The sequence below is a fragment of the Triticum urartu genome, chromosome 7 (assembly GCF_003073215.2).
Source record: "Triticum urartu cultivar G1812 chromosome 7, Tu2.1, whole genome shotgun sequence".
Classification (NCBI taxonomy): Eukaryota; Viridiplantae; Streptophyta; class Magnoliopsida; order Poales; family Poaceae; genus Triticum; species Triticum urartu.
In genome coordinates, this window is record NC_053028.1 from 552,922,484 (window position 1) to 552,947,517 (window position 25,034).

The 25,034-nt window shown below is 42.2% G+C and overlaps 2 protein-coding genes and 3 non-coding genes across 5 annotated transcripts; 4 read left to right on the forward strand and 1 right to left on the reverse strand.

Annotated features, from left to right (window-relative positions):
- The first annotated feature begins 10,754 nt into the window (after positions 1-10,754).
- Positions 10,755-11,600, forward strand: LOC125522540. The gene has a single exon (XM_048687591.1). It carries the CDS (start codon positions 10,817-10,819, stop codon positions 11,393-11,395), a length of 579 nt encoding a protein of 192 aa, XP_048543548.1. The 5' UTR covers positions 10,755-10,816; the 3' UTR covers positions 11,396-11,600.
- Positions 11,516-18,613, reverse strand: LOC125522539 (endoglucanase 18-like). The gene is made up of 4 exons (XM_048687590.1): positions 18,207-18,613; positions 17,825-18,108; positions 12,411-13,163; positions 11,516-12,289 (listed from the first exon to the last, which is right to left on the reverse strand). Exons 1-4 carry the CDS (start codon positions 18,397-18,399, stop codon positions 11,957-11,959), a joined length of 1,563 nt encoding a protein of 520 aa, XP_048543547.1. The 5' UTR covers positions 18,400-18,613; the 3' UTR covers positions 11,516-11,956.
- Positions 13,393-13,464, forward strand: TRNAQ-CUG. The gene has a single exon. It is a non-coding gene; the product is annotated as a tRNA-Gln (tRNA).
- Positions 15,430-15,501, forward strand: TRNAQ-CUG. Its single transcript has one exon. It is a non-coding gene; the product is annotated as a tRNA-Gln (tRNA).
- On the forward strand, positions 17,651-17,722 carry TRNAQ-CUG. The gene has a single exon. It is a non-coding gene; the product is annotated as a tRNA-Gln (tRNA).
- Positions 18,614-25,034: the final 6,421 nt, after the last annotated feature.

Consider the following 25,034-nt stretch of genomic DNA (forward strand, 5'->3'; position numbering starts at 1 on the left):
GCTCTTTCCAACCCAATTGGAATCACCGTCAAATTCGTCCGGAGCATTGAGATATCGACGAAATAATCTGACGCTGCAGCAGAATCCGAGTCAAACAACAAGTCCAAACCACCTCCACTTGGGCCCATGAGCCTTGTACGAACTAGTGTTAGTTTTAGGTTGCCTTGGGACGTCCTTCCACCTCCTTGGCCATCACCCCTTGCTCCTATATAAGTAGATCCATCTAGTAGCTTTTTCCTTGGGATTTGTTTAATTAAAAGTTAGCCATTGCAACTTCGTGTACTTCGTTTGTGTCCAACGACTAGACAAAGACCGCTTACAGATCCCCACCATTATCAATGCTTCATATATATTCGCAATATTCAGATTGCTTTATCATATTTTGCTCGTTCTTCGATTGCTTGCAGGAATAGACCTTCGTGGTCAGGCTCACCGTGCTTTCGGCATCGTTAGTAACCTCAGGAGATTGGTTTAGCGATTGCTAAGGCGCAACGTCGTGCACGTTTGTAGTCGGATCGTCAAAGTCGACTCCACCAAATCGATAGTTATCATCTCATCGAAAGATCGGGACACCCCCGCCTCTATCAAGTGGTATCAGTTTTCAGATTGCTCGGTGAGAATTTCCAGTTTTTCCTAGATTAGATTTATTTTCTTACCTATTGTCTAAGAAAAAGCCACAAAAAGTTAGATCTATTCATCCTTCGTCCAAGCCAGTTTGAGCCTTTGCAATTTTCTTTTCATTGCTTGCATAGTTGAATTATTGGTTGCATCGTCGTGTCGAGTTGCTGGTCTTAGTGTCTAGTTCGTTTAGAGTTTCAAGTTCTGTTCACATTAGTCATGTTGCCACTGCATCGTTATCCCTTCCGTTGTCCACCACACCATCCATCAATTTCCATCACGTGCTACCCATAGTTCATTGTCACAATCATAGTTGAGGTCGTTCACATCTTCACTTGATCCAATCTGCATCTTATCTAGTTTGTCTTGGAAAGAGGGAGAGAAAAAAGACAGAGAAAAAAAAGAGAGAAAAAAAGAGAGAAAAAAAGAGAGAAAAAAAGAAAAAAAAGTCAGAGAAAAAAAGAGAGAAAGAAAAGAAAAAAGTGTGAGGAAAAAAAGAGAGAAGAAAAAAAAATTTGGATCTGTCTAGACTCAATCTCGTAGTTAAATTTGGATTGGAATCTGTTTTGTGCACTGTTTAGTAAAACATGCATAACTTTCTCATACTAAGTCCGTTTTGGCTCCGCGAGTACTCAAATGAAAGCTAGCGACGAACCGCATCTAAATAGTTGCAGAAGCATATTTGGTATTTGGCACCTCAAAATCGGCTTCTAAATAGGTCTTTTTGCCCTCCGAAGTTCACAAACACAGCTTACTCCAGTTTTTCAGGTTAGTTTTAGAATTTTTTGACTCCTCATATCAACTCGGAATTGAGTGATTCCTTTTGCGTTTGAAAGCTTGAGTCAATACAATTCTTGAAAAAAATATCAAAAAATTGGCACAAACTTTTACAGAGGAAAGTTGGAGAGAAAGTTATTGATATATCCTGCTTGGCAGTTGTTTTTCATCATTATCTTTACTGCCGTTGTGATTTTCACTTATATCTTGCAGTCCAGAGCTATTTAGTATTTTTCATTGATGCTAGTTGTGCTACATCGTGACCTCATTAGTGTTCTAGGCTCGAGTCTCTAGTCTAGTCTAGCCTAGGACCAGCACAGTACCGTCGTTGAGCGTTTATTCAACATTGCATCTCTGAATTGATTATTGCTAATCTTTTGCTACCACATATAGCCAACCCAGCTCCACATATTTCTACATCATGTATACGTACATTCCCCTGGCAATTGCTTTACACAATCTTCAGAGTTATTTGACACTGCTGGTTGCCTGCCACCACCTACCGCATGGTAAGAACTTGTAAGATATTGATATTTGCTTTACTGTGAGCACTTTACAACCACATCCTAGTAGTTCATAGGAACATTATTCTCGAATTTGTTTCTTGTTTCTACTAATCATGACAGATTCCGGAGATAGAAGTTCTTGGACGATGGACACATCTTCACCATCGCGAGAGTTGGGACAACACACACAAGCATATGATCAGGTTATCTCTTTACCATCATTTGAGGGTAGATTTAATCCTGCTATTTATCTAGCTTGGGAGCTTGAAGTAGAACAAGTTTTTACTCACTATGATTTTTCTGAACTTGAGAGAGTACGAGCTATCACTAGAGCATTTACTGGTTTTGCTTCTGTTTGGTGGAGTGTGCATTGTAAGCAAAAAAACATTGATAACCAACCCACAACTTGGAAAGATTTGAAATATGTAATGAGACAACAATTTTTCCCTCCTTACTATTGTCGTGAATTACTTCGCAAATTTGAACAATTTAAACAAGGCAACAACACTGTTCATGCTTACTACTAAGAGTTTAAATCTTATATGCATCATTGTGACATAGAAGAATCTGAGGATGATACAATGAAAAGATTCTTTGGTGGTTTGAACCATGATATTCAGGCAAGATTTTAGTATTTTCCTTGTTGCATTACTGGTATGTATGTTCGTGCTTGTACCTTTGAGAGACAGATACAGGAGGATGCATTGGGTGACTACAACAACAACTATTCCAGTTCATGCTCACCACCGCCAGTTGGTTCCTCCACCGTTGCACCTACTAGAGCAGCCCCACCTCAAATTGTGAGCGCGACATCATCTCAAGAGTATGGTACATTATCAACGTTCGTACCTACATCAGCTACGTCTTTGCGACAAGGTAACAATAAAGGTATTGATGATATAACTTCACATGAGAATGATGCATGCCTAGTTAACTTGAATGCATCTTGTGTTGAGTTACCTGTTGATTTGAGCACACCACCTATTTTAGAGAATCTTGTTACTGTCATGAATGCGTCATGTGATCAAATTACTAAAATACCAACAATTTTGAGTGCACCCATTGAATTAACCGTTGATGCAAAAGAACCGATGTTTAATCATTTTGATATGACCTCTAATCTTGGTGATGATTCTATGTCCAATGACTTATTGCATGTTTGCTTATTTAAGCATGTTGTAGCTTGTAAATTTGATTCAAGTAAGGTTTATTCACCAATGTTGGGATGGTTTAATGATGAACATTGTCAATCTTTTGAAATGAATAACAGCTTCACTTATATGTGCAAACTGAGTTGCAATATTTTCATGCCTTCTACTTCTTGTGATAATTTTTTGGCTTTAGATTTTATGAACTATGAAATTTACTCATGTATACATGTGTCATATGTGCAAAAATCAAGGGAAGTAAAAATGGATGGCATATACATATACAACATGTACACCTTGTCTCTTTTGTTAGCCACATTTCAGATTAAGCAATGCCGAGGACGGCTTTGTTTTCAAGAAGGGGGGGATGATAAGGACATGACTACCTTGGATACGACCAAAAATATTGCATACATGCATATTTGTCAGGTGATTACTAGTGCAAACTATTCAATAATCTATTTATGTTATCCAGAACAAAAATACTTCACACACTTTTGTGCTTTGTCTAATTGCAGGTGTATGGGACATTTGTACAATCCACATATGAAGATAAGGGAAAAAGGATAAGTTTAGGTTCTGTTCAAAAAGTCTTCTCACGTCACTTTTGGGCTAAGAGAAGATAGAGTCCAAGTCTCTCACATTCTGGATTCAGATTCGGACTACACAGACATACCTGACTCAAAATGTCAACAACTTTTTCATACGGACTCTGAATTGGGTGATTCTTTTTTTGTTGGAAAGTAGATTCCGTGATATTTCCAACCCAATTGGAATCACCTTCAAATTCGTCTTGAGCATTGAGATATCGACGAAACAATCTGACGCTGCAGTAGAATCCGAGTCAAACAACAAGTCCAAAGGTGTTGCACCACCTCCACTTGGGCCCATGAGCCTTGTACGACCTAGTGTTAGTTTTAGGTTGCCTTGGGACGTCCTTCCACCTCCTTGGCCGCCACCCCTTGCTCCTGTATAAGTAGATCCATCTAGTAGCTTTTTCCTCGGGATTTGTTTAGTTAAAAGTTAGCCATTGCAACTTCGTGTACTTCGTTTGTGTCCAACGACCAGACAAAGACCGCTTACGGATCCCCATCATTATCAATGCTTCATATATATATTCGCAATATTCAGATTGCTTTATCATATTCTTGTTCGTTCTTCGATTGATTGCAGGAATAGACCTTCGTGGTCAGGCTGACCGTGCTTCCGGCATCGTCAGTAACCTCAGAAGATTGGTTTAGCGATTGCTAAGGCGCAACGTCGTGCACGTTTGTAGTCGGATCGTAAAAGTTGACTCCATCAAATCGATAGTTATCATCTCATCGAAAGATCGGGACACCCCCGCCTCTATCAGAAAGGGAAAAACAAAACGCGTTTCCTATTTTTTTCTTTTGCGGGAGTCATGGTTTTGCTTCCGCGAAAGCCACGGTTGTGCTTTCGCGAGAGTCACGGCTGTGCCTCTCAGAAAGCAAAAAAATATGCGTTTTCTGTTTTTTTTCTTTTGCGAGAGTCACGGTTTTGGTTCCGCAAGAGGAACGGTTGTGCTTTCGCGAGAGTCACGGCCGTGCCTTTCAGAAACGAAAAAATACGTTTTTTGTTTTTTTTCTTCCACGAGAGTCACGGTTTTGCTTCCATGAGAGGCACCGGTGTTATTTCGCGAGAGGCACGGGCGTGCCTCTTTCGAAAAGGGAAAAAACCGTGCTTCCGGTTCGGTTTTTTTTCGTCCGATTTTTTTCGTGAAAAAAGTTCGTCTAGACCTATCAACATGGGATCTAATTTTGAAGATTTCGACGCGAGGAATTCAGTGGTGAAAACGGTTCGAGATTTGGACGCATGGTTTAAAAGATAAAACGGTTTGAATAAACGGATCTACAGAAAAAGGGAAAACTCCCAGGTTGCGACAAGTGGCGCGCTGCATGTGTGCCACTTGTCGTGACCTGAGAAAGTGGAGTGTTCTTTGCAACTAGTACTCCTTAATTAGTGATTTCATTTTTTTTCGCCGCATCCGTAATAGCAACCCATCCTGATTTCAAGCTCTTTCCATTTTGTTTCTTGGGCCTTTTTCAAGGCCCCGTCTCAATGCCTATCTTTGCCTTTTTATTTTTATTTTTATTACATTTCCCTTCTTTTTTGTGATTTCCATTTAACCTTATATGTATTTGAATTTTTTTTAAAAATCCTGCTTTTTTACTTTATTATTTTTGTCCTGGTCACAATTTGTTTTCTTTGTACTTTTATAATACTTAAATTTTCATTCATTTTATTTCGAATATGCAAGTTCGCATGCTTCTAACAACATGATTGCAACAAAAAATATGTTTTTATTTTAACATCACGTGGCCATAAATAATTAGTTAAGATTGTAAAAGAAGATTCGTTTTTTTTCTTTTGAAAACTTGCCACCCAATCACACACTCGTCTTTGACATGCAACTGCATGTGATGGAAATTGCATGTAATTTTTTGGGGCATAAGGCGCACAAAACTAGGGGTGCGGAGAAGTTTTCTTTTTCGCTGGGCACAATACACATGTTGAGATTGGAAAATAGGGCCTTTTGAGTTTATTTCCAAAGTTGTCACCAATGGCATCTGGTGAGCAACTGCAAGAGGTAAAACACGCTGCCCAACATGGTGTTGTTTACTATTACTATAGTTATTACTATTGTCTTCGGGGAAAAACGATGAAAATTTGAGAATGAAGGAAAAAAAATCAAAACAAGAGTTGAACCTTAAGCTCTTTTAAGTAGGTGAGATTAGGGCTGGGGCAAGCCTCATCACACCTCTTGGATGGAACTTGTAGGAGAAGCTAAAGGATACACGAGACAGGGAGGAATGTCATGGACTCAAGGGGAGGTGGAAGAGTGCCTCGGCGAGGAGGTATTTGTTGTACATTGGGCATGCCTGCAGCAGTGATACGGGGCGACCCAACATGGGGTTCATCTACTTGAAAGAGGTCGACACTTGTAGAAGGCAACAATGGCTACACGTGTCTGCCCACTTATAGGCTGGGGCTGTCGAGTGAGAAGGAAAGATGTTTCTGTAGCGAATGGGATGCTCTAGTAGGAGAGATTGCTATTACATGGGCTCACCTAACAGCGGCACGTCCAGTACAAAACATGCCCAAACACGATGTACTTGTGAGGCATCCACTTACAGGTGGGCCCACAAGCAGTGGCGGCCAGCAATCGAGGCCAGTGATGTCGACAGATCAAACTTATATATGTATGTAAACATATACACTTAAAACTTAATTAGGATTAGTTTGCTAAACACATTTTATGTTGTCACTTGACATCATAAAATACATATACATTCGCCACTGCCCACAAACACCACCTATAACCCAACGCAACGAGGCTTCTAGAACCTATAGGAGTGTGGTTGATCCACGGCTAAATTCAACACAGCCTTTTATCACATATGTTTAACCTAACAAATAGACGAATAGGTATTCAATGAGGTAGGTTTAGCATGCGGTATTTTTTAGGTTGTCACTACTCACTTATAAATGATGAAGAAGAAGGATACTAGGATAGTGCATGAATGTATCTTTGTGTCAATCTGTAACAGGAAAATTGACTAACATTTAGTTAAAAAAAGTAGTTGCAACAAACTCGACAAATCCTTTGAAATGTTATTAATATGCATGTTCCCGCATTGCATCTCACATGTCAATCCAACGGCTTACCTCCTTGAACGCTTTAGGTGCAATGACATCAGTTGTGGCAAAAAAGCATAAACATTACCGTTTAAGGATGTCGTAGAACACATGATGCTATCCATTGTGAAAATTGTCTGCTCTTTAATTCCTAAACTCCTGTTCGTTGCCTCCAACTCCGCCCCTCCCCCTCCCACCAAGCACGCTGAGAAAACCAACCAAACCATTGTATAATCAACTGTTCATGTGATATATAAAAAAACTAATAGTATCAAGTGCTACCTCTGTACATTAATATAAGACGTTTTAGCAGTTGTAGTTCAATTTGAACTGCAAAAACTTCTTACATTAGTTACTTTTTTTGGAAAGGAGGATAAACCCCCGGCCTCTGCATTTGAACGATGCATGCAGCCATTTTATTAATTAATCACAAATATCATACAAAGTAATACATCAGCCAGCCTGAAGCCACCATCTAGGCAACACCTATTGCTAGTCCTATACCCTTGATGAGGGTGTGCCGACTATCTGGGCCAAATACCAAACGAACATCGCACTAAAACCTAACATCTATAACCAGATGCCTAGAAAATTGGGGGAGAATTTCACTTCCCCGTTCTCTACACCAACTAGGGATGCATACGGCCTTTTAAGTATACAAAAATGTCTTACATTACTTCAAACGTCTTACATTACTTCAAACGTCTTACATTACTTTAGAGATGGGAGTAGCCAAAGTAGTCTCTAGGTAATGTGTAATTGGTACTGACTTTGCATGGTTTAAGACATTTTTTAGCTTTGTATATTAGGAGAGCTGGTGTGTAATTAAAGCCTAATACTTATGAATTTGGTCAAACTAGTAAGCGTGCACATGCAACGCACGTCTCAAACGTAAATCTGAGATTCACATAGTATAAAATAAAAATAAATGTTGCAAAAAATATATAAATCAAATGGAAGATAATATATATAATTTTTGGTTAAGTGTAGTACCAAAAATTCCTAATATCTACATAGCAAAATATATTTCAGTACTAATTTAGATCAAAATTATTTTGTTATGTGTACTACCAAAAGTATAAAGCTATCTATATAATGGATAATAGGAAATTAATACAAGATGATATGTGACTACAGCGACTTCTATATGTGCAAAAATAGAAGATGAAAGGAAAAGTATTCTAGTGTATTTGTCAAGCTTAACCTTATCAAGCTTTCAGGCATGTCAACTTCTAAATTGCAAAAACATGATGAAACCTCAAATAAGAAAAGTAATGTAGACTATTCAACCTCCCCTGCATGCATCGTTATTATCTTACAAAAAACATAAGGAAAACTAATTATACCTCCAAATGTTTACACTACATAGGAAAGGACTTGATCTCCGAGCATTGTTACTTTCACCAAGTATGTGAAACTTCTTCCAACAAACTTTGGAAGAGTTAAACCAAATAACCTTGCTTGTCAAATATGGAATTTATAGATTAGCGGTTATCACAATTTTATTTTCAAAAATTCAAAAAAAAATATTTTCTTCTACAATGTATCAAAAAATTTAGGAGAAGGGTCACAATGTTTACTAAGCCCAATGTTTTCCAACTACTTTTTTTAATCAGCGTATCCCTCATTGAGTTCCTTTTGCTACCTCCTATAAAAAAATCTTGAAAGCATATATTGCACAACGTGGAATAATAATTAAACATACCTAGAGTCAAACCTAACAATTTAGGTGCATACATACTTCCATTTTCTTCGCCATTATCTTTTGGCGCATCTTGTGTTTGCATGAACAATCAACTTCAGTTAAAAGGTTCTTAATGAAATGCTGCAACATATTTCTTGATATTGGGATAGCTATGTAAAGCAGGAGCATAAAACAAGAAGTAAGTTCTCAATGAAATGCACATGAATAAATATAAGAACTTACATTGTCATGAAAAAAATCCGACTGAATCCAATTTATATGATTTCTCTGTAACAGTATATACGGCAGTTGTATTACAATATATCCTTTGAAGGATCTATCTGTTAGAACTCAGGCTGGACATTCGGTTAGGCCGAACCGTTTGGTTCGGTGCTTCGGGTCATCTTAAAATTCGGTTTCCTAAATTTACTGACAATTCGGTCCTACCAAAAATCAATGACTGAGACTTCGGTGGACCGATAATTCAGTTCGTCCCTCGGTTACAACCGAAGAGCACTGAGTATTTGTTATGGATCAAGAAATCAGGATTCAATTGCTCAAAAAAGAAAATGAAATCGGGAGTCAATAGAAACAACAAACAACCAGCAAACATTGTGTTGGGAATCCTCGGTACAATTACTGGATTGGTATGCAATTATTTTAAATTGACACATGAGCACATGAAGTCTGTGTGTAAAGTTTTCTGTAAGAACGGACTATATATTCTGATTTCCAACCCCTCGTGCTAGGCTCCACCCACCTTAATTTCAGGCTAAGCGACATCATCCGTAAACAGAATCAGACCAAAATAAGGAAATTCTAATCAAGATGATGGTGTTACCTCTTGATAAGGTCCAGTTTAATGCATCTGGCGGTAGAAATAACCCTGGGAAAGAGAGACATGCATATTCACTTCTTCAGTATCCCTCTGATCATAAGTTGTAAGCCATGAGTGCTGCAGAGTTCTTATATACGTGTCATATCAAATTATACACTTACAGTACAAGCATTGGCAACCTAAGATAATCTCAAACCTAGAATTTTAGATTGCTTGAAGTCCCAAGATTCTTATTTAATTTGTAATGTACGTGCACCCACTGAACATACACTTTACCAGGGCAGACAAACTTATGCATGTAGTCAAATTCGTCCATCTTGGTCTAAATATTAACCTCATTATAACTATGTAGGTCTAAACAAATACACTCTTACAATCAGTCTCATTTCCTCCTTAATCTATATATTGGAATGATTTTCATGCCCCAGATCACATGTATTTGGAATTATGAAATGATTAATCAATAAGCGCCCGGAATAGCAATTTCTTCCTCTCCCAAAAGAGGTTTCTAGTACGCATGAGAGGAGGATTGGTTGGTGGATGAAATTGCAGATCAAAAAAACCTGATGGACCACCAAGTGCCAAAGGTACAATATTAGTCATGCAGAGCCCAGAATACCACCAAATCAAATTAAATATTCACCTGATTGATTTGTGATAGACCTTTGATGCCCTCGACGGTGTACGTAGGGAGAACTGGAGGAGGTTCTCGAAGGCCCAGCAAGACAATGGCACCTCCAGCGCCACGTTCGAGGCCGGCGTCGCCCTGGGGACGATGGCGGTTGACGGCTTGTACTTGGAGGGCGTCGGTGGTGGGTGGTTGTCGGCGTGGGTGATGCCGGCGGAGATGAAGCCGACACTGCCGGAGAGCATGCTCTGGATGTGGATGGAGTCTTCGCACTCGGACACAAGAGCGCCCTGGCCTCCAGGCAGAAGACGATGGTAGCGACAACACTATATATAATATGCTCGTGATTTAGTTTCCTAATAGGATGGATGCACCTCTGATTAGTTTCTTATATAATAGGACGCGCGTGATTTGTTTCCTAATAGAATGCGCGGTGATTATATTTTCCTAATTAACCGGGCGTGTTATTTCATCTGTGGTGATGTATGGTTATTCAATGTAAATTGCTAAGTGCACACATAAAATGAGTTAGATTAAGGCCGGTCATTAGATTGAGTTTAGTGGGCCTAATCATGCGGTGATAGTGGGCCTGTGTTTGTTTTACGTGATACGTTTAGTGAAGATTATATTTGCTCTTTTATAAGTAGCAGAGATTCGTCTAGTATTACCGTAGACCTAACTTTTTGATAAAGAAATAGTAGAGTTAAATGGACAGTTCAGCCTTTTTAACTCTACAGAATTTCTACGTAAAAACAACTCCACAGAATTTCTATTGGGCACAAAATATATACGTAGAATTTTTCTTTTTGTTTCCAGTGGCGGTTTAATCCGAGACATTGAATTCTCCATCGGACCGTCGACGGACGGCGCAGTTGATCAGCCCTGCCCCTAGTATCCCCAGCCACCCAAACCCCATCATCAAACCGGCGCCAAGAAAACCAGACACCATCCGGCGACGCCATGAAGCACCTCCTCCTCCCCTCCCAGCTCCCTCTCCTCCTCCACGGCCGCGCCTCCAAGCCCCTACTCCTCCACGCCCGCCAGCGCCACCGCCACGCCCCAAGCGCGGCACCCGACGGCAACTCCGGCGACACCTCCACGGCCGCGTCCGAGCCGCCTCCCACGAACACCCAGCCCAGCCCGCCACCCTCCGCGCCTCCGTCCGCCAACTCCGGCACCACCAGCGTCAAGACCCGCCTCCGGTCGAGGAACCAGGCCCGCCGCGTCCAGGAGCCGTACCTGCCCCCGGTGGAGGTGAAGATGATGAGGGGCAAGGGCAAGGCGAACGCTTCCGCGGCGCCGAGGAGGGAGAAGGAGAAGCGGAAGAAGACGTGGGACGAGATGAGCCTCGGCGAGAAGGCCTACGAGCTGTACGTCGGGGAGAAGGGCGCCCTCTTCTGGCTCAACAAGTTCGCCTACGCCTCCATCTTCATCATGGCCGGCGCCTGGATCCTGTTCCGCTTCGTCGGGCCCGCCACCGGGCTCTACCAGCTCGACGCACCGCCGCTGGCGCCCACGGACGTCCTGCGCGGCTCCTAGCGAGAGCGAGTGCCTAGGTTTCTTGATAGATAGCTCGGCGGGTAAGATAAGGGATGGGTGACCGGAAAAGAAGATCGATGGATAATTGCTGCTTACAATGGCTTCGATGGTATGCTTGTATGTGATTATTATGAAATTATCGTAGATGGATGCATGTATATTGTATTTCCTGGGTAATTTTTGGAGCTAAAGTTTTCACCCTGAATTACTGAACAATTTACACACCACGGAACTCTGTTTCGTTAATGGGGTTTTTGTTGTCATGTAAAATTCGATGTTAATAGGCTCAGACAACTGAACTGATGCAACAATTTGAAGTTGAAGATCATGATGTCAACAACAATATTACCAAGCAAACAAAATTCCTAAGAAACTCCTCATCATAACACACATGTACACATTCTGAACTTCTCCATGACACAACAACACGGTGATCTCCCTACTGAGAAATGACTGATCAATTCATCGATCAGTTCGTCAACTCAGATGGACCACGAGTTGATCTACACAAAACAGTCAGCTAGCAGTTAACAGGTTAGGATACAGCAATCGATGAACCGATCAGGTCGACAAGGACTGCGCGACGGAGGACGTGGAGAGGAGCCCGGAGAGGAGGCCGACGATGAGGGCGCTGTTGTACGTGGTGGCCTCGTTCTGCATCACGTTCTGCCGCTCGTCCACGAACGAGTCGTTCTTGAAGGGGCCCCCGACGAGCGCGCCCGCGGCCACGTTCGGGTTGGGGTCCGGCGACTCGAGCCACTCCTGGCCGCCGCAGCCCGTGTTGACGTCCGCCGGGATGGACGCGCCGCGGTGGTGCACCCGCTGCGGGTAGCTGTCGCCGTACCCGACCAGGTAGCTCAGCTTCATCGGGTTGTCCCCCAGCACGTAGTCCGCCTGCCATTGCCAAACATACATCGGTCGCATTCTCAGGCTCTGACAATCTGACTGAAGAAATACTCTGGAAAGTGCACTGACATAGCCATTTCTCTGAACGATTTCTGGGAAGAGCACTGACCTGGGACTGGGCGAACTTGCGCAGGTCGGCCGGCGAGAAGCTCTGCCCGCCGCAGGTGAGCTCCGTCTTGCCCGAGGTGAGCATGTAGTCGCCGTAAACGGCGGCGAGGAAGGCGGAGGCCACGGGGTGCTGGAGCGAGTTCCAGTCGGCCACATACAGCAACCCACCTTCCGTTCTGAACGCGGCGGTTTCGGAGTCCGGCAGAAGGATGCACATGACGGCGTCGGCGGTCTGCTTGTACGACTCCAGGCCTTCGTTGTCGTCGGCGACATCGGCCCCCTGCGACGCGAAGAAGCTCACCCTCGACAGGAGGACCTGGGTGCCCGGGCGCTTGTCGTCCCAGCTGAAGTAGCGTGGGTTGCCGAGGTCGGCGAAGTCCTCGCCGTTCTTGCCGGTGGCGTAGGCGAGGTAGCTGCCGTTGCCGGTGGCGTGGAAGAGCCAGCCGCTCGCCCACAGCAGCTCGTCCTGGTACGTGGTGGAGTTGTAGTACTTGGCGAGCTCCGGGAAGGTGCGCGTGTAGGCGGCCCTGTGCCGGTCCGCGAACGCGAAGAGCTGCTCCGCGTGGCCCAGGAGGGACGACGAGTAGGGCGCGTCGATGGGCTTGTAGACCAGCGACGCCGCGGCCATCGCCGCCGCCGTCTCGGCCGCCACGTCGCTGCCGGGGGAGTTCGCGGTGATCTTGGTCAGCGGCCGCTTCTCCGACATGGTCTCCGGTCTCTCCCAGCACTTGTGGTCCGCTTCAGGGTCGCCTACCTGGTCGATGAGCACAACAAGTCAACAACACATGTGTATATCCCTCTTCACAATCGGTTCTTCTGAAATTCGCATATGCATTTTGCAAGTTTTTGTCATCCACGTCAGTCCTGAACTATTTTGCACGACGGTCCAGTTCGAATTGTTCGCATTTTTGTCAGATTAATTAATATAAGCTTTTGAGGAGGAATATATTTGTAGTATTTAAGCTGATCATATAGCATCAATTGGTCCTATGGTCTAGTGGTTAGGACATTGGACTCTGAATCCAGTAACCCGAGTTCAAGTCTCGGTAGGACCTTGGTTTTCTTACTCTTTTCCGTCTTGTTTTTTTTGTTTGCCTTTTGTATCTTACTATTTTCTGTCTAAAAATTAAGAACTTCGAAATGATATGGTTAGAGAAACAACCACTTTTTCCTGTTTAAATATCAAGAACTTCAAAATCATATGGTCGAGAAACAACAAACAAAAGAGTTCGCTGAATCTGATTATCCAAGAAGATGCACAGTAACCTGAAATCCATCTCTTCTAAATTTTCTTTTCCGTCTAAAAATTAATAACTTTAAAATGATATGGTCAGAGAAACAACTACTTTTTCTGTCTAAAAAGTAAGAACTTAAAAATGATGTGGTCAGAGAAACAACAAAAAAAGAGTTCGATGAATTTGATTATCCAAGAAGGTGTGCGGTAACCTGAATTCCATCTCTTCTAAGTTCTGGTGGAGGGCAGCCGATGGCGAGCTAAAAGTCCACTGGATGGCCTTGGATTAAATGTGTAGAAGGAAGTGAGGTGGGGAATGTGTTTTAGAGATTTCAAGATATTTAATCAAGCCCTCCTCACTAAACAAGTTTGACGTATTCTGATGGTTCCTAGTTCACTTTGTGCAAGATTTCTTAAGGCTCACTATTTCCACTGGATGGCCTTGGGTTAAATGTGTAGAAAGAAGCGAGGCGGGGAATGGGTTTTAGAGATTTCAAGATATTTAATCAAGCCCTTCTCTCTAAACAAGTTTGACGTATTCTGATGGTTTCTAGTTCACTTTGTGCAAGAGTTCTTAAGGCCCACTATTTCCACTGGATGGCCTTGGATTAAATGTGTAGAAGGAAGCAAGGCGGGGAATGGGTTTTAGAGATTTCAAGATATTTAATCAAGCCCTCCTCTCTAAACAAGTTTGACGTATTCTGATGGTTCCTAGTCATTTTGTGCAAGAGTTTTTAAGGCTCGCTATTTTGAGGACATGGACGCGAGGCCGACGTCCCAAACAAGATGAAGATACATGTGTGGTGAATGATTTGGGATGGTTTAGCTGTAGGAATTGAACTACACATGCGCATGATTAAACCGAGGATATTTTGTGCAGAGAAGATGCAATTATGCATCAATTCTGGCGTTGTCCTCATTCTGTTCATTTTTGGAAACTGCTATGTGATGAGGTTGTGGCGCCAGAGCATCCACAATGTGTAGTTTTGTTGTGGGCATCGATAAGTCCTCTGTCCTACTACAGGTGATGCGACAACCTTTACTAAGTCCAAACGATTGTCAACTACCAGATCCGCTAGTCCGCTATATTCACGCCCACAAGCACAAATCTTCGACGCGGAATATAATCCTAAAGCTTTTGAAATGCTTCTAATAACCAACGAATGGCAAGTGATCTTCTTTGTTTAGATCCTATTTCAATCGGAACTTTCCGCGTCGATCTTTTTTTATTACGTCTTGTTTTTACTCCTATATTGGGAGTTACTCTACGTATTGCTTGACGTAAAACATTGGACAATTTATTTGTGAAAATGTATGTCTATTTAAATCGCACATAAAAAATTTGGTCAAAAATTCATTGTAAATATGAATTCCTTTGTTATAAGAGCAGCTAAACCTTATTTGGCCACTACAGGAGCAACTGGTAATGGTCATTATGGAGAAATCCTTTACAAGGAAGATAGGTTAGTTTCTATAGTTGTCTCTAAGCTTGAGGCTGCCTCTATACACTGCATGGAGGTGCCTCTAACAAAAAATCCTTAGCATCGCCTCCAAGCTAAGAGACTGCCTACAAGCTTTTGTTTCAACTAAAGTATTCATCTGTCCCTATATGTCATCCCTGTTTTTGTGTGACCGATGTAGAGGATGAACTAAAATGCCATACATTGCAGCGTTTTGGCTAATCTTAGAGGCAGCAATGTCGACCCAGTATTTTTGTCGGATTAATTAATAACCTTTTGAGACGGAACATATTTGTAGGCTTTAAGCTGAATATATAACATCAAATGGTCCTATGGTCTAGTGGTTAGGACATTGGACTCTGAATCCAGTAACCCGAGTTCAAGTCTCGGTAGGACCTTATTTTTTTTTTGTTTGGCTTTTGTATCTTACTCTTTTCCGTCTAAGAATTAAGAACTTCGAAATGATATGGTCAGAGAAACAACTACTTTTTTCTGTTTAAATATCAAGAACTTCAAAATCATATAGTCAGAGAAACAAAAAAAAAGAGTTCGTTGAGTCTGATTATCCAAGAAGAAATGCGGTAACACGAAATCCATCTCTTCTAAATTTTCTTTTCCGTCTAAGAACTAAGAACTTCAAAATGATATGGTCAGAGAAACAATTACTTTTTCTATCTCGAAATCAAGAACTTCAAAATGATGTGGTCAGAGAAACAACAAAAAAAGAGTTCGCTGAATCTGATTATCCAGGAAGATGTGCGGTAACTTGAATTCCATCTCTTCTAAATTTTGGTGGATGGCAGCCGATGGCAAGTAGAAAGTACAATGGATGACCTTGGATTAATTGCGTAGAAGGAAGCGAGGTGGGGAATGGGTCTAAGAGATTTCAAGATATTTAGGCCTTGTTTGGATCCTCTCCACTCCCCAACTGCAGCTCCCGGAGCGGAGGGAGCGCCAACATAATTGCAGGGAGCGGCTCGAACCCAGCTCCTCACGCGGAGTGGAGTTATGAGACTGGAGAGCTTCCGAACATGCAGTTAAGCCAGCCCTGCACTCTAAACAAGTTTGACGTATTCTGATGGTTCCTAGTTCACTTTGTGCAAGAGTTCTTAAGGTTCACTATTCTGAGGACATGGACACGAGGCCAACGTCCCAAACAAGATGAAGATACATGCTTGGTGAATGATTTGGAATGGTTTTAGCTGGAGGAATTGAACTACATAGGCGCATGATTAAAACGTAGATATTTTGTGTCGTGTGTGGCAGAGAAGATGCCATTACGTATCAATTCTAGCACTGTACATATTTTGTTGATTTTTAAAAACTGCTACATGATGAGTTTGTGGCGCTAGAGCATCCACAATGTGCAGTTTTGCCGCCTCTAAGCCTTTGGAGGTTGCCTCCATACATTGCATGGAGGTGCCTCTAACAAAAAAAAATCTTAGCATCGCCTCCTAGCTTTCGTTTCAATTAAAGTATTCATCTGTCCCTATATGTCATCCCTTTTGTGGAGCCTCCCAACTGAAAAGTGAATCACATAACAACTTGATTTTTTTTTGTGGGACTGTTGTAGAGGCTCCACTAAAATGCCATACATTGCAGCGTTTTGGCTAACCTTAGAGGCAGCAAATGTCGACCCTAGCTTAGAGGCAATGCTGTCTCCAACAATCGTGGGAAGGACATGGAGACAGTTGAGTGCATGCGTGCATGGATACTAGAATGGCTGGGAAGAGTGAGTGCGGAAGAGAAGAAGATGGTAATACGGGCCTGGTATGAACTCTGGCTAGCTAAGAACAATTTAATGGACAGAAACACACTCCATCCTAAAATAACTGTCTTAACCTTAGTGCAACTTTGTATTAAAATTAATATAAAGTTGAGACACTTATTTTGGGACGGAGGGAGTATGTTGAAGAGTCGTTATGCATCAAGGACAGAGTGGTTCGGCTAGCTGGGGAGTGAAGGCTCAGGGATGTGGCGGCCGTGCAGCCGCCAATGCTGTGTGAGCTGGAATGCTGGAGAAGACCAGAGGATGGGTGTCTCAAGATCAACTTCGACGGCGCCCTAGCTAAACATCAAGGTTCTAGTGGGGGAGGTGTTGTCCTTTGGGACAACCATGGCAACTTCATAGCTGGAGCTTGCCATTTTCTTCACTCGTCGTCGACTCAGAAACGGTGGGAGCTGCTCGCATATCGCAGGTCCATCCACTCGGTGCAAGAACTCAACATCCAAAAGGTGATTCTCAAGACGAATTCACAAAGAGGTGGTTTGAAATATTAGAAGCGAGGAAAATGATCTTTCAGCTAATGGGCAACTTGTTGAAGAGATTAAGGTTTTGCTCACAAAGTTTCAGGAGTTTAGGATTGATTGGGTGCAACGTTCGGTGAATTAAGTCACACAGTCCTACCTAGGGAAGGTTGCCATAATGCGTTATGTAAAATCTGACTCCATGTGGCTCCGGGGTGTGTGAGATTGGAGATCACTAGTGAGGGGGCTATGAACTTTGAATAAATAAGTACAATTTTCCACTGAGTAAGAACATCAAGAGGTCCTATGGTCTAGTGGTTAGGACATTGGACTCTGAATCCAGTAACCCGAGTTCAAGTCTCGGTAGGACCTTATTTTTTGGTGCGTGTCTTGGTTTTTTGCGTCTATAAAAATCAAGAACTTCAAAACGATATGGTCAAGAAACAAAAAATAATATTTTTTTTGCATGATCACCTGGATGTAGAGGACGTCGTCGGCGGGGTGCGCATTGACGAGGTAGTCCATGATCCAGCGCAGCGCGTCGAGGGCGGAGTCCCGCTGCTTGGCGGCCTCCATGGCGCCGCCGTACTCGAGGACGGACCACGACAGCATGGTGGCCGTGAACGCCAGCGGGAACCCGAACTTGATGTGGTCGCCGGCGTCGTACATCCCCCGGGAGAGGTCCAGCCCGGCCGCCTGCCCGTCGTCCACCGCCGAGTCCCCCCTCCACGGGATCTCGTTCTTCACCAGCTTCCCGGCTTCACCGCCGATCGAACAAAACCAAGAACAGCACAAATTCCAATTCAGATGCCACGCAGATTGCGAAGGATAATGCGTGCGTGTCATGCGTGCGTACATTTCTGGACCTGGAAGAACTGGAGGGCCACGGCGAGCGCCTCGGCGTACTTGTGGTCGACGGAGCCGGGGACGGGGCGGTCGCCGCCGCCGCCGCCGTTCCGGTTGCGGACGAACACGATGGCCGCCGTGATGCCGAGCGCGACGAGCAGCAGCACCAGGACGCAGCAGCAGCCCCGCACGCAGCTCGCCATTGCTGAATGGCCGCGCCCGACGGCTCCTAGTTCCTCCCGCGGATCAGCGGCCCGATCGACCCCGCGAAATTACCGATCGATCTCCGGGACGGCCGATCGGTCGCATCGACGAAACAGAAGGGATTAAGACCACCGGGGGAACTGCACGCGTCGCCAACTGATTAGGCGCGACGTCGGTCGAGGAACCGACCGACACAACGCGCGCGGGCGGGCGGGCAGACGTGCCGGCGGCGATGGGAAGAAGGAGAGACTCGCGTGGGCGCGTGGGTGGGGAGTTAGAGGCTGGCCATTACCGTCTCCCCATGATCGGTTGCTGACAAGTGACACGTATGATCGATCCCTTCTTGTGGTTGCAGTTACCGGGATGCCACGTAGATGCTGGCAGGGTTCAAAACTTCAGCCAAGTTTGACTGCTCTAAACAAAACAAGTTTCTGCTGGGTATTGAAATATTCGTTACCCCGAGATTTGGTTAAAATTCAGTGAATTTCGAAACATCGAGTCCCGCTTCGAAAAAAAAATCAAGCTCGAACGAGTTTCTAAACTATCAAAAATTTGGATATTTTGGTGAGGCCTAGAATTTACATTGTACCGAAATTTAAAACCAAGGATGCAGGGACTACTAGGGAGGCTCAACTTTGCAAAGTCGCGCGGATACACGATGTATTCCCTCCGTTCACAAATATAAGATGTCCTAACATTTTCTTAAATCGGATGTATATTGACGCGTCTAATTATCTTTGTTCACTCATTTCAGTCTGTATGTATTTGTCAAAAGAAATATCCAAAATATATTATAATTTGGAAGGAGTGCATCTGGTTAATGTATAGTCTTAAAAAAAAGAAATCAACAAGAGGAGCTCCCATCCCTTTACTTTTTTTTACTTGAATGAAACCATATGTACGACGAAGTTCAATAATAATGAAAATAAAACATACAAATCATTATGGCACAATAACAACCTTCACCATGTGAACAACGGTCAACTGGAACTACTAGGAAGCAGATCTAGATGAGAGCTCTGACCTCCTCATTTGTTGTGCTTCTGTTCTTTTGTGCAATGGCTCCAGAAATTGGTGACCAGGATTCCATGTCAAGAGGCAAGGCAAGGCTAATAAGAGCAAGGTCAAAAGGAAGTAACAGTATGTCGCGGTCTCGTGCCTCCACATAGACGAAATGGGTGGAACACCACCCGATTTAACCATGTGCATGGCAATTGAGGGGGCGCAAATACACAACCTAGATGTGGGAAAAGGTATGGAACCTAATCCTTCCTTAGTTCCTTGTTGAATCAAATCCTACTCTCTTCAATATTGCTTTGGTTCTGAGAGTTTATCTGTGTTGTGCTATATAGGGGATTGGTTCTAATATTGTTTTAGTTGGAGACATGGAGCAAGCTCGTGTGATATGTACTTTGCTAAACAATTAGAGCTACATAAAATGCTAAAAATAAATCGGTTTACAATTATAGTGATTTGCGAGAATAACCCAAAGAAGTATTGTCAGGTGATGATAGCCCTAGCTTATATGTGGAGGCAAACTTAGTCACTTCTGGTAAAAAACAAAAAGATGTGTGAGAGCCTTGAATTGCCCTTGTTAAACCCAAAACTAATTTTGTGAGGATAGAAGCAAAGAGGTTTAATTTGGAATGTCTTGGGCATATGTGATATGAAAACAAAGGTTGATCAGAGAAGTTGTCTTTAATAAACATTTATAATTTGTTGGGCTTTACGAAACAAGGAAAGAACAATTCGACAATTATGAGCTTAAAAATCTAAGTGGTATTAATCAATATTTTATTTACTGAAAATGGATACCATCTAGGGGTTTTGTTAGGGTTGTGTTAGTAGGTATCAGGAACTACTCTTTGCATATTCTGTGTAATATGGATGGGAAGTGTTGTTTGAAATTAAAATTGAGTTACAAGAACGATGAATTTACTCAAAATCTAGTGAAACTATAGGGGGAGGAAATCCTAATTAACTAACCTCATATCTTCCAGGCTTTTGGTGGACCAAAAATGGTAGCAGGTTATTTTCAACATCACTAGAAAGTATGGGATAAAAAAGAAAAGAAAAACACTCTACATGATAGAGTATGTACTTAAAAATGTCTATGTTGAGAGATGTAAATTGAGTTAGAAGGATCTAAGTGGCAGAAAAATTGCATGGAGTAACATCCAAGTCGATCAAACTTTGAGAATTTTGACACCTAGAGGTTTACTTGTTCTGATCTAGAGGATTAATTCCCCTTAACCACAATCATATCACTGCTTGGCGTAGTCTTGTCTGATCACGTGGATTTGCTTTTGAAGATAGGGAAGATGTTCCAACATCCAACTTTTTAAAGTTTGAGAATAGCTGGTACATGAGGGAGGATTTGAGAGACATTGCTTTCGAAGTGTGGTCCACATCCACTGAAGGAACACAAACTAGTGTTGATAATTGACAAACCAGAATAAGGAATGCAAGACAAATTTTAAGGGGATGGAAAGGAATTATGCAAGAATATTGAAATATGGCAGTTTTAAAGGAACATGTGAGCTATATAACATAATTGAATATTGTTTGAATGATTTGGAAATAAAAATATCCTTAGAGTTGCACTTTTAAATACATGAAAATCAAGAAAGAGATGACATGGTTGCAAAGGTCGAAGAGGAAGCTGTAAACGATGATGACAAGAATACTAGATATTACCATTATAAAGCAAATGGGAGAAGGAGAAAATTTAGGATAGTTTATCTTGAGCAAGAAGGTGAAAATTGAGGGGTAGAGAACTCGACGAGTACAAACTTTTATAGAATGTCTTTTTGGACGCTATGCTCAAACTTCATTGCCTTTGCATGTTGAAGGAATAACCGAGTTAACCAATGTTGTGTCTTTGATTCAACTCTTCACCATGGAATAGCTAAGAAAAGTGGTGCTCGAAATGGATCATAACAAAAATCCCTAGACCTGATGTATTTAACGATAAGTTATATTATTTTCCCTATGATCTTATCCAGTTTGGTCTTAAATGAGGATAGATGATATTCATATTGAACTTTGGAGTCATTACTTTGGTGCCTAAAGGTAAAGATGTTGTTTGAATTCAAAGAATTAGGCCCATCTGGTTACTTTTTTCTGATATTTAAAATTATTATAAAAGTGTTGATGACTATACCATATTTAGTGGCCAGACAACTTTTATTGAAGAAGGAACATGATGAAAGGGGTGTGGTGCTACATGGGACTTTGAACACTATAAAAAAATTCTACTACAAGTTTAAAGTTGATTTGGAAGGGCCTATGATTGAATAAAATGACCATTCATATATAATATTATAGAATTAGAAAATGCCCCTAAGTGCTTTGTGTGAATGGATATTGAAATGTGATAGTGGATAAGAGTAGACGTTTAAAGTCAATGGATAAATTAGCCTTGTTTCACCACATTTAATTGAGACAAAGGATGCTTTTGTCACCAATTATTTTTCATCTTGCTGCTAATGGCCTTGCATCTTAATAAAAGGAGCCAGAACATAACCAAGTCATAGTTCTCCCTTTAATACGAGAAAACTTAGCTAGACTATCGCTAACCCTATTTTGAGATCGAGTTACATGAGTAATGCAAGAATCGCAAAGACTCAAAACAAACCTAATTTCTTTGACAAGAGAAGAAAAAACCGATCTATCTATTCCCTTGGATTGAATGCGCTTTGTTGCAAGATGGAATCCATCTCAACTATAATTGGGAGTTCACTTCTTTGAATGGCAAATGAAAGGCCTTCCATGCATGCAGACGATCTAGCTTCAAGTGCATCTCTCCAAGAAAAAACTTATCTGCAAGATGAAAAAATGATTGCACCCATATCATCTATGAGCATGATACGTCCATTTTGCATCATGTTTTTATGTTGATATTTATTGCATTATGGGTGTTTTTATAGTTTAAGATACAATTCTTATGCCTTTTCTCTCTTATTTTACAAGGTTTACATGAAGAGGGAGAATGCCGGCAACTGGAATTGTGGAACGGAAAGGAGCAAATCTGAGATACCTATTTTGCACAACTCCAAATGTCTTGAAACTTTACGGAGAATTGTTTTGGAATATATAAAAATATTGGGCGAAGAAACAACAGAAGGGGACCCACCAGGTGGCCACAAGCTTGAGGGCGCCCCTGAGCTTGTGGCCCCCCTAGCCAACCCCCGGTTCCCATCTTCTACTATATGGAGGGTTTTGACCTAGAAAAATCATAAGGAAGCTTTCGAGACAAAGCGTCGCCGTCTCGAGGCGGAACCTGGGCAAAAGCAATCTAGGACTCTGGCGGAGCTATTATGCTGGGGAAACTTGCCTCTAGGAGGGGGAAATTGAAGCCATCGTCATCACCAACGATTCTCTCATGGAGGGAGGGTCAATATTCATCAACATCTTCACCTGAACCATCTCCTCTCAAACCCTAGTTCATCTCTTGTACTCAATCTTTGTATCAGAACCTCAGATTGGTACCAGTGAGTTGCTAGTAGTGTTTATTACTCCTTGTAGTTGATGCTAGTTGGTTTAGTTGGTGGAATATTATATGTTCAAATCCTTAATGATATTTATTACCCCTCTGATCTGGAACATGCTTTGTGAGTAGTTATGTTTGTTCCTGAGGACATGGGAGAAGTCTTGTTATAAGTCCCTCGTACCTACACAAACAAATAAGAACCTCGCAACCAACGCGATAAAGGGGTTGTCAGTCCCTTCACAGTCACTTACGAGAGTGAGATCTAATAGAGATGATAAGATAATATTTTTGGTATTTTTATGGTAAAGATTAAAAGTAAAGATTGAAAAGTAAAAGGTAATAGAAATAGCTTGTTGACGGGAGATTAATATAATGGAGAATAGACCCGGGGGCCATAGGTTTCACTAGTGGCTTCTCTCAAGATAGCATAAGTATTATGGTGGGTGAAAAATTACTGTCGAGCAATTGATAGAAAAACGAATAATTATGAGAATATCTAGGCATGATCATGTATATAGGCATCACATCCGTGACAAGTAGACCGACTCCTGCCTGCATCTACTACTATTACTCCGCACATCGACCGCTATCCAGCATGCATCTAGAGTATTAAGTTCATAAGAATAGAGTAACGCATTAGGTAAGATGACATGACATAGTGGGATAAACTCAAGCAATATGATATAAACCCCATCTTTTTATCGTCGATGGCAACAATACAATAAGTGTCATTTCCCTTTCTGTCACTGGGATCGAGCACCGCAAGATTGAACCCAAAGCTAAGCACTTCTCCCATTTCAAGAAAGATCAATCTAGTAGGCCAAACCAAACTGATAATTCGAAGAGACTTGCAAAGATAACCAATCATACATTAAAAAATTCAGAGAAGAATTAAATATTGTTCATAGATAGACTTGATAATAAACCCACAATTCATCGGATCTCGACAAACACACCGCAAAAAGAGTTACATCGAATAGATCTCCAAGAAGATCGAGGAGAACTTTGTATTGAGATCCAAAGAGAGAGAAGAAGCCATCTAGCTAATAACTATGGACCCGAAGGTCTGAAGTAAACTACTCACACATCATCGGAGGGGCCATGGAGTTGATGTAGAGGCCCTCCGTGATCGATGCCCCCTCCGGCGGAGCTCCGGAAAAGGCCCCAAGATGGGATCTCTTGGGTACAGAAGGTTATGGCGGTGGAAATAGGGTTTCGTGGTGCTCCTGGATGTTTTCAGGGTATATGAGTATATATAGGAGGAAGAAGTAGGTCGGTTGAGCCACGAGGGGCCCACAAGGGGGGAGGGCGCGCCCCCTGCCTCGTGGCCTCCTCGGTTGTTTCTTGACATCCAGTCCAAGTCCTCTGGGTCACGTTTTTCCAAAAATCACGCTCCCAAAGGTTTCATTCCGTTTGGACTCCGTTTGATATTCCTTTTCTGTGAAACACTGAAATAGGCACAAAAAACAGCAATTTGCACTGGGCCTTGGGTTAATAGGTTAGTCCCAAAAATAATATAAAAGTGTATAGTGAAGCGCATTAAACATCCAAAACAAAATATATAATAGTATGGAACAATAAAAAATTATAGATACATTGGAGACGTATCACTTGCTGAAAACTACTTTGTCATTTCCTTCTGCTCCTCGTTGGGTTCGACACTCTTACTTATTGAAAGGACTACGATTGATCCCCTATACTTGTGGGTTGATATGTCTCCGTCGTATCTACTTTTCCAAACACTTTTGCCTTTGTTTTGGACTCTAACTTGTATGATTTGAATGGAACTAACCCGGACTGACGCTGTTTTCAGCAGAATTGCCATGGTGTTATTTTTGTGCAGAAATAAAAGTTCTCAGAATGACCTGAAAATCAACGGAGATTATTTTTGGAATATATAAAAAATATTGGCGAAAAGATCCACGTCAAGGGGCCCACACCCTGTCCACGAGGGTGGGGGCGCGCCCCCTGCCTCGTGGGCCCCCTGACGCTCCACCGACCTCAACTCCAACTCCATATATTCGTGTTCGGGAGAAAAAATCAGAGAGAAGGATTCATCGCATTTTATGATACGGAGTGATACGTCTCCGTCGTATCTATAATTTTTGATTGTTCCATGCCAATATTCTACAACTTTCATAT